The following is a 10,737-nucleotide window of genomic DNA, read 5'->3' as shown; positions in this document are numbered from 1 at the left end:
GTCGCGAGCTCGTAATAAACTCGCTGTAATTATGGAACTAAAAATCAAATCGAATTGAGATTTTCCAAAAAGTTGGCCAATACATTGGCGGAAAATTCGTTCACTAGAAGTTTGTCATAGCTCAAACTTCCTCGCTCACTTTTTAAATGTGAAAGTCTAAAAACATGGTTTTTCATTCGGATTGAAATAGAAAACATTAGAAATTAACTTTTGACACTTTTTGGACACTGTAGCCTCCGCTAGAGTGTCACGAATAAAACTCAAAAAGAATTTTATTAATTAGTTGATAAACGAATTACTTACGGCGAGTTGAATGTGAAAAAACATGGTTTTTTCAATTTAAAAAAAGTCAGTTTTTATTTATTTATTGTAAAATTTGCAGCCCGAGAGAAAAAATGTAAATGGAGACTCAGATTCATTTTTCAAGAGCTATCTAACTATATTTTTGGTTTTTCCAAATTTCGAATTTCATTTTTGATACCTGACGTCACAGCCTGGACAATACTTTTACTCGTTCTCGAGCGCCTGTCGCCTTCTGGTCCAGAACTCCTCAATTATTGGATATTGATTTGAAATATCGGGAATTTTCTTAAGATTGCAGTAAAACTCAAGTTTTCATTAATCTAATAATTTTGGTCGATTTGAAAAAGTGACTTTTACTTTATCTACAGTCGCGGGGAATATAAGTGTGTTTATTAAGTGTATTAGAATTAGTAGAAAATTAAAATTTTTTTCCTGAAAGTCTGCTGTTTTTTTTTATTAAGAATTAGATTTTTAACGGGAAATTTAACTATTATATTTTTTGCTGAAAATTGTTCTTTTATTGGAAAAAAATTAAACTATTTGTTTAACAATGTATGTACTTTGCGGAAAATTCGCCTTTCATTAAAAAATTAATCTTTATAATTAAAAATTCATCTTTTTGGTAGGTATAAAAGTTTAGTTGAAAATTAATTTCCCCAACTGAAAATTTAACTGTTAAATTTTTTTGTTGAAAATTGATGTTTTCTAGTTTAAAATTCCACAATTTGACTAAAAAATTGAGTTTTAAACTGAATATTCAATTATTTTGTTAAAAATTTACGTATTAGTTAAAAAATCAATTTTTTGGTGGAAAATAATCTTTTCCTTTGAAAGCTAATCTCCTTGTTTAAAAATTCTTTTTTTCTGCCTAAAAATGCAAGTATTCCAGTTAAGTTATGATCATTTTAGTAGAAAATTCATCTTTTAGATTTGAAATAAAGTTGCTTCATTTCTTTGGTGGAAAAATGAGATATTTGATTAAAAAATTGAAAAGGAATTTTTTGCCGAAAATTGAACTTTTTTGTTGAAAATTTGTCTCTTTTTTGTTTGAAAATTATTTGCTCTTTTATTCTGAAAATGTAACTATTGTTCCATTTAAAATTACTACAATTTAGTTAAAAATTCATCTCTTTGATTGAACCTACATTTTTATCAAAAATTTAATTATTCAGTTTTTGGTTGAAAAATTATTCATTTTTAGTTGAAAATTCGTCTTTTTTGGTTGTGCATTGATTTTTTGTAACTTAAAACCTAATAATTAAAGTTTTAATTGAATTTTTTTTGTAAAGATTAATTTTGTTTAGTTTATAATTAATTTTCTTAATCTAAAAATGTAACTATTCTATTTTTCAACTATTTAGTTAAATATTTTTCTTATTTAATTGATAATTCAAATGTTTCGTTAATAATTCATGCATTTGTTGAAAGATTCTATTTTTGGTTGAAAATTGATCTTTTTGGATAAAAATTTAAATATTTTGTTGAAATTTGTCTCTTTTTTTGTTTGAAAATTATTTTTTCTTTCAAACTCAAAATGTAACTATTATTCCAGTTGAATAATCAATAATTTTAGTTTAAAATTCATCTCTTTTGTTGAACATTCGTTTTTTGACTAAAACCTTAATTATTCCGTTTTTGTTGTTGTTTGAAAATTGATTCATTTTTAGTTTCATCAGTTAGGTCGATAATTAATTTTTTTAACTAAAAATGTAACTATTCTATTCTTCAACTATTTGGTTCAATATTTTTCTTCTTTTAATTTTATAATTTAAATATTTCGTTCAAAATTTATCCATTTGTTGAAAAATTCTGATTTTTAGTACAAAATTAAAATTTTTATTTTTAAATAATCTTATTGTTTAGAATTGATCTTTTTGGTTAAAAATTTAAGTAAACCAGTTAAACATTCGTCATCTTAGTTAAAATTTAATCGTTTTGGCTCAAAACTCAACTGTTCCAGCTAAAGATTTTTATTTTTATTTGAAAATTCATTTATTTTGCCATTTTTTTTTTAGTTGTGTTAAAGGGTGTTTAGAATGAACGTTATGAATTAAAATAAATTTTTTCGGCAAATATGAATCTTACTTTTAGTTAATCGGAAAAATTGAAAAATTTGACTAGGAAAACCCGGAAAATGACCGGGAATTTAAAATCATCCGCCGAATCGCCACCCTGATAATGTAAAGAATACTGCTGAAGTGGTTTTACGTACATTATTAATCCGAAAAGAAAATAAAAACTAGAAATTACTGCTAAGCATAATGAAAGATTGGCACCAAGTTTTTCGTAATTGATTATCCAATACCCCCAATACCCCCAATACTTATAATTTCTTTTCAGAATTTTATTTCCATTTTTAAATAGCCAACGGAAGTCAAATGTTCTTGAATAAAAATGAGATCCAATTGATCGTCTTCTTTTATATAATTAACTATTTTTAAATAATTAATATCTATTAGAAGACAGTAGTTTTCGTCTGTCCAATTACAGCACATCATTACTAAGTACACGGAGAGAAATTTCAAGAGATTAATTCTCGGAAGCGCGTGATTTTAGAGCTACAATTTTTACGTGATTTAAAGTCTCGGACTCTGTGATCTAAAAGCATAGAATTCGAGACCTGAGAACAAAGGGGCTCGGGCCAATCCCCAAAACTTCGAGACCTATGCTTTAAAAGCAAGGGTTCCGAGATCGTAGTTCTCGAGCCAAAGCGTAATAAAATCAAGAATTATAGTGCCGTAAATAACTTTCCCGAAATTTCTCTCCGTATACCTTATTGCAAGAGATTAATACACTGCACTAACCCATGACAAACCCGTTTACAAAAATTGTTTTTAAATTATCTTTGAGTCTAAATTTGATATTAATTGTACCCACTCAAATGAAATTTAGGGATGAATCTGCAAATATGCTTCATGAATGAAGCTTCTTCAGACACGGAATCACCGGGTTCAGAATGCGATTCCTTGCCCGTGCCTGTCTCATCCACAATGACTAAACATCAAATTCCTGCGAGACCACAAGTATTGAGTCTTCCATCTTTAAGACTTGATATTGGTGCCAATTCTTCTCCTATCGACGAAGCTGATTTTTTTGCTCGACAAGCTAGATTGCAAATGGAAGCCAGAGTGGCTCTATCGCAAGCTAAGGACATGGCACATATGCAGATGGAGGTCGAGAGGCAGAAGCTCAAACAGAGTCCCATCACGGAAATGGTTCGATCCAGTCTGGAGAAGGTATACGGATAATCAAACATAGCGCATTGATTCTCTTTTATTTTCATTTCACTTCATCAGATGATTGAGATTATCCTCGATTAGTAATTAGTCAAATGAGAGTTTATTCTTGGCTCACTTTCTCTTCTTATATCTTTAGAATCTCAACTCTGATCAGAATCTAGAAAATTGAATGGTAGCATTATACCTCAGACGTATATACATTAGAGTGGTCCAAAAATGCATTGGAACATTTTTTTCTCCAATTTTTATGAATTCCGGCTAGAAATTTGTTCGAATCCAGACAAAAATAAATCCATCTGAAAAAATATGCCCGCGACGCGGGCACATTGTCATTGGGCCCTTTGCGCCAAGTTTGAGCGCGCTTAGGGCGAGCGGGTACTCTCTAAATATAAATCAGTGAAAAATGCACTGATAGAAATAGTAGTTAGACATTTCATTCATTAATCAATGATTTCGGACTTATTCACTAATCAGTTCAGTAGCAAGAAGAATTCCTTAATAAAATAAATTTTTTATTTTTCGTTCTGTAAGTCTGCCGAATTAACTGCGGAAAAATATACTCTAACTCGTATATGAAATACCCGCGTGGAAATAACCCCATTTGGCCCCATTACAAGTCGGGCACAAATCGGGGGCTAGTAGGGACTTTTTGTTCACTTATTTCCGTGCGGGTAATCTTCAGACTCTGATCGGGGGCTAGTGGGGCTCTGGTCGGATTATTCTTATGTTTGAGTTTTTGGCGAGGTTTTATCAAAAGAGGTAATATATAAAAAAATTTTAATGATTTTTTTTTATTCTAAAACACTAAGAATATATTTAACAATAATTTTACACCGTTTTTTGGAGAAAAGCTTTATTAATGTTAGATTCATCTCAAATATACTTAATAAATCATTATTAAGTGAATAATTTTATTCGAAAATCAACTTTTTATAAAAACAACGATCAAAATCTTCAAAAACACGTAATCTTATTTTTTTGTAGTATTTTTGAGAAAATTGCGAATTTCTAGGAACATTTATAAATACCTTTGTATGGAATTTTAAGAAAATCCATATTGGAAAAGATACATATAATAGATGTAGGTGAAAAGTCTGCCGAAAGTCATAAGACTCTAAACTTGTGCAGATGTTTATTTTAACATTGATCTGAAAGGTTTGCCATATGTAAATAAGGTCTAATCCTTCATGTAGTTGAAATTGGAAAGAGAAAAAGTTTTTGATTAATCAGTGAAGAGCAGTATACTAGTAGTAAACTATTAAGCACGGTACAGTTCAGATTTCGCTACCACCTTCATTTGAGTCTTGCGGTTCTGGACTGGTAGCTTTAATGAAAATCCGTAAGGGCGCGACGTGCCGCCTCTCGCGCAACAGAAATGACGTGTCGAGTGTTTAAGACAGCAGTCGACACGTAACGAAGCATGATTACCTGGAGCAGAATCTACCGTGACCAACATGGCGGTTCCTTCAGAGTGAAGCTCTTCCATTGCTGCGTTCCAGTTAATTTTTTTTTTTAAATTAATATTCCACAAATTTTGGGAAATTTAATTATAGAAATTTATGCATTTTTAAGCGTAGGATATGTTCCCCATTAAATCTTGTGTAAATTCGAGCACTTTTAAATATTTAAAAAAAGGTGATGGAGATTTCCGTAAATAATAAGTGTTTTGACAAACTTTTAGGGAATGTTTCACAAATTTTGGGGAGTTTCGGTCATATTCCACATGGATGTATTATCATATGACCCCTACTAGTACCCGATTAGGCCCCGAATAGGATAAGCCGGGTCACCTGACTAGCCCCCGACTAATCTACCGTGACGCTACTCGTCGGGGGCTAGTCAGATGCCATGACTAGCCCCCGACTTTAAGTGGGGTCGAATGGGAACCAGACTAGTTCCCCATTTGAATTTCTGCACGAGTACTTACTTAACGGGTGTTTAAATGACAGTCCGATCTTGATATTAAAGTAATATGTGAGGTTGTTTGTCATTTAAAAGCATCGAAACTTTTCACATGGTAAAAAAAATTGAGCTGTGACAGGGATATTATTTCTTATTATAACTAAACATTTAGCTTAAAATGAACGATGGAATATAGAAAGATCCCTGGTTCAGCGAAAATAAATATCCTTGACCATTTTCTATATGCCAGGGATATCGTATAGTCAAACCCCTAATAAGTATAGCTATAATAGAGATATTGAGAATAGGTGTCTGAAGGAATTATCGGAAGAGCGCCGGTGCATTATGGGAGCAGCGAAATAAAATGGCGACGGTCTAATCGGGAGCAGTGACAGTTCAGATTTACTTTGGACAATTAAACGCTTTTTACCACTTAAAATGAGCGCGAATGTTAATATTAAACGGAGTTTATAATGCGGTAATAATAATTTACGTTTGTTTTGATTGTAGGCGATAACTATATTGAAATATCAAGAAACGCGATAAAAACAACAAACTTGACCTCCAAATGCATTATACGGATTTCAGGGAAATTCATTTTCGCGATACCAGACGAGAGATTGGCTTCTGTAAGTTAATATATTTCTATAACAACTACAATTTTTTTCTAATCTAAAGATAATAAAATTATATATAATCTGTCGAAAATAATAAACTTTCCAACTTAGCAATTGTGTCCAAATTACTAATTTACGAGAACAATTTACATAAAGTAACTAAATGTTTAACTCTTCTAACTAAACGTTTTACCTAATCTAAGCGGACACTTTCTTTGAGTTTAATATATTCTCGATTCACTCGTTCGCCTTAAAATTTTTTTTTCCGTGCACCTTTTTTAATATTTGATAATATTTATGGATTTTAAGTTTTTACTATGATTCTTTTATTGAATGTACTAAAATATTATTTTATTATGATTGCTAAATTGACATGGTGCAGTCTTGCCAACCCTCAAAAGTGGTTATTTTACTGAATCAATAAGTAACCTTTCACTGATTGTCAGTGACCCATTCCTAGCTATTTAAATGAGTGAAATTTCACTGATTCAGATGTAGAGAGTACGCTCTCGCGCTTCGCGCTCGTTTTTGTATGTTTAAAGCGTACACTTTAGATAAATTTTCTCAAATATCATAAATATTAACACTTAAATCGAAATTTATTATTTAAACTTCTGAGGAATTACAGCCATAAATTGAAACTGAAATTTTTTTAAATTTATTTTTAAAGAAAGTTCTCAAAGCACCTACGGCTTTGACGATTACATTCTCATTGTGAAACTCGCGCTTCGCGCTCGATAACTTGTGCCCAATTGAAAAACTTCATCAAGATAATTAGTAAGTCTTGTTCAAAGTAACTAAAAAAACGCTTTAAACTTATTGGTCTCTTAAGAACAAAAATTGCATGTTTTTGAAAATGATCCAACTTTTTGATTTTTTCTCTATTTAAGAAATTTCATGAGAATAGTTTTAAAATACACATATTTTATATTAAGTAGAAACTTGTATTGATATTTCTTAATGTAATAAAAAAAGTTTTTTTTTCCTTTTTTTGAAAATTTTCAAAATGTTAAAAAGCATATAATTTTTTTAATTTTTATCGAATTTAAAAATTCCATTCGCATAATTTGCAAGTCTATTTTCCTAATATATCAGAAAACTATTTTTTTTCTATTTTTCTGAACATTTTCAAAATTTTCAAAAGTATATAACTTTTCTCATTTTTATCAAAATTGAACATTTAATTTGGATACTTTACAAGTCTTCTACCCATCTGTAAGAAACTTTTTTAAAAAATTCGCAAATTTAAAAGGAACAAAATGTCAAATTTTGAAAATTCTTTAAATTTTGAAAATTTTTTAATGCATGAATTTTTGATCTAAAACTTTTTATTTTGACCAATTTCACTCAGTGTGCGCAATACTCGTTGACCAGTAGTATATTTCTTGTAAGAAAAAAATACGTTTTTGTAAATTTGATTCAAGATCCTCAATATTAGCTTAATCGGGTTGGAACTCAATATTTCTCTTCACAATTCGCCATAGAAGATGAATAAAATATCACTTTTTAAATATCACCCCCATAAGTATTTTTTATAGGTCCCAAATAATCCTCATAATTGGTAAAATGGATTTTGCGAGAATTTGACGATAATATAAACCATTTATTATTGTTTTTAGCAATTTTCTCATAAAATAAAGTTAGAAAGTCGCAGTTTTAAAAAATATTTTCCACTTTTTGTCTAATTTTCAATTAGAGGGAGGTAATAGTTCAATCATGTTAACAAGAATTATTGTTTAAACCATTTATTATTATTATTATTTGAAATGATATTCTCTCGGTATAATTCCAGAAAATTGCAGTTTAATATAAAAACCCACTTTTTGTCAAATTTTCAATTAAAAGGAGTTAAATAATTAAAGTCAAGAAAATTAACTGTTTAAACAATTTATTATTATTACTACTATTTATATTTTATTTGAATAATGCTCGAAAGATGCGGGTTTTTTCTGAAATTTCTGGCTCTTTTGTTCAATTTTCAATTTGAGTGAAGTGCTAATTAATTCAAGTTAACAAAAATAATTGCTTAAACAATTTGTTATCATTATTAATAATATTCTTTTTGCTAATGGTAGAATGTTGCGGTTTTTTTTTTCTGAAATATTCAACTCTATCTATTTTTCATTAGGAGTGACTTAGTAATTAATTATATTCAGGAAAAATAATTGTTTAAAAAAATTATTGTTTTTTATGACTATCTTCGTCTATATCAATGCCTAATAGTTGTGTTTTTTTCTCTGAAATTTATACATTTCTGTCCTTTTTCACTTAGAAAGCTAATAATTAATTAAAGTTAACAAAAATGTTGTTTAAAGAAAGTTTCTAGAAAGTGGCGGTTTTTAAACATTTTTAAATTTGCATAACTTTTTAATACTTTTTTTGACAATTCTTGAATTTCAAAAATTTGGGATTGCAAATTATTCAATTTTCAAGAATGATATTTTAATGGTAGGTAATTTACAATATTTTTTTGGAATAGTTCGATTTGGAAAATATTCAATGGAAAATTCTTCAATTTCAACGATTTGCGATTGGAAAATCTTCAATTTTGAAGATCAAAAGTCAAGAGTTTTTACTTCTGAAACTTCCAAATTGATGAAATTTTAAATATGAATCATTCATATGACAGCATTTTCAATTATAAAATATAAAACTCGCATAATTTTTAAATTCTAAATTATGAAAATTAAAAATTTTTAAATTCTAAATTATGAAAATTAAAAATTTTTAAATTTTAAATACATTTTCAAGATTTACAATTCGAAATCTTCAATCTTAACGATTCTCAGTTTAAACGTTTTCAATTTTAAAATATTTGCAACTGAAATTAAGTTCTGCAATTTATAAGATTTAAAATTGAAATTTATTAATTTTTAAGATTTATATTTTAGAAGTATGTCATTTGGAATGTTTTTAAAATATTTAATTCAGTCTTGAAGATTCACATTTGAGAATTCTTCAATTTTTAAGGCTTTCAATTGACGGCACTTTAATATTTAATGCGCATTATGAAAATTTTTTTGAAATAGTTTAATTTTAAATTGTTAAAACTAAAATTTATTTAATTTTCAAGATTTATATTTTAAAGGTATTAAACAGTTTAATTAATTAATGTTTAATTTTGAAGATTTATAATTTAAAATTCGTCAATTTTGAATATTTAAAATTCAAGACTCCTCATTATTAATATTATTAATAATATTATTGCTATAAATAATTCTTTTGTTTTTAATCTGATCTTTAAAGAAGCTTTAAAAAAATTGAACGTTTTCTTTTACCGAAATATGGATAAGAATGTTATAACTATTATTAAATTTTATGAATATTAATTTTTATTTATTAATTAAATGTTTATAAATTGCGAATATATTAAGTATCAGCACAACTCGAAATTATTGACTTAGGATGATAACATTTTCAACATACTTTAATTATAATCAGAGATTTTAACAAACGAACAAATTTATTACAAAATAAATTTTTTAAATGTCAAGTCTGAAACAAATGATATTTTTTTCACATAAATTTACATATCAAATGATAAATTAAACCAATTTTTAAGCTCCAATTGATTATGATGAGATCTTCTTAACAGGGGTAATTAGATCAGCAGAAAGAATTTTCTTCATTTGTTTTGAATACTTTCCATTATTTTGTTTCTACTGTAAACAACTGAAAATATTTTTAAAAAATATTGTTTTACTTATTACATTTTTCAACAATATAACTTCTGTACTTTAATGCCGTTATTAATCATAAAAAGTACAGACTTTCAATAATAATTTTGCATTTTACAATTTATAATAAATGCAGTTAAGGCGTTTTCTCGAATTTTTTCGGCCGTACATGACAAAAATTTGGCAATAATTATATTAAAAGATATTAATAATTTGAAAAAATTATTTCAGTAATCAGGTGTATCTTTTCTTCACACTTCCAACGATATAAAAAACTTTTTAAGATTATTTAAAAATTATGTAAGTTTGTATTTAATTATAATTAATTTTTAAAATCATTTTTTCCAAATTTAATAAGCTGGTGTTCTTTAAATATCGATTCTCTGTCAACTCTCGAAATATTTGTCGTAGCGATTTTCTCTAAATAACAGTATAAATTATTAGCAAAAATATTCTCTAAATAGATTGGAGTCCAACTTGGCGAAGAGAGACGAAGACTTTCTCGAATGTTACTAACGGAACTGAATGTTGCTCAACTTCAAGTTCTGGCAAACGATCTTCACGCGAGGATAGCTACGTTGAACGAGGCTTTGGTTGAAGGCTTACTCAGGAGGGATGACCTCCACATGGAGCAAGACTCAATGCTTGTCGATGTCGAGGACCTCACCCGATATCTGTGAGTTGTCCAGAAAATTTATTTTAAAGAAAAATTAGTCACAGTAGGCGCCACGCATCTCAAAAAAGGGTTTCGTAGCTACCAAAAGACGTTAATTAAATAGTTCTAGCCTCTTCCACTCATATTTTCCCTCTCCTGCTCTCCCTACTTCCCCTCTCTGCCTCTGCTTCTCCTCTCCACTTCTACTTCTCCTCTCCACCTCTACTTCGCCCCTCCACCTCTACTTCGCCCCTCCACCTCTACTTCGCCCCTCCGCCCCTACTTCCCCTCCTCTCACTTTACTATTTGCAACCGCTCCCTTCCCCAATTTTTTCCTCTCACAC

The 10,737-nt window shown here is 28.9% G+C and overlaps 1 protein-coding gene across 5 annotated transcripts in view; it reads left to right on the top strand.

Annotated features, from left to right (window-relative positions):
• LOC117167487 (schwannomin-interacting protein 1 homolog) overlaps positions 1-10,737 on the top strand; it is a 108,455-nt gene that overhangs the window by 88,310 nt on the left and 9,408 nt on the right. For all 5 annotated transcript variants that reach the window (XM_033352467.1, XM_033352466.1, XM_033352468.1 and 2 more), the window contains exons 9-10: positions 3,196-3,539; positions 10,203-10,414. In XM_033352467.1, the coding sequence (XP_033208358.1) occupies positions 3,196-3,539; positions 10,203-10,414 (556 nt within the window). The remainder of the gene's footprint in view (positions 1-3,195; positions 3,540-10,202; positions 10,415-10,737) is intronic.

The sequence above is a fragment of the Belonocnema kinseyi genome, chromosome 2, assembly GCF_010883055.1.
Source record: "Belonocnema kinseyi isolate 2016_QV_RU_SX_M_011 chromosome 2, B_treatae_v1, whole genome shotgun sequence".
Lineage (NCBI taxonomy): Eukaryota > Metazoa > Arthropoda > Insecta > Hymenoptera > Cynipidae > Belonocnema > Belonocnema kinseyi.
The sequence above is the reverse complement of the archived record's forward strand: the minus strand, read 5'-3'. Positions and strand labels throughout refer to the sequence as shown.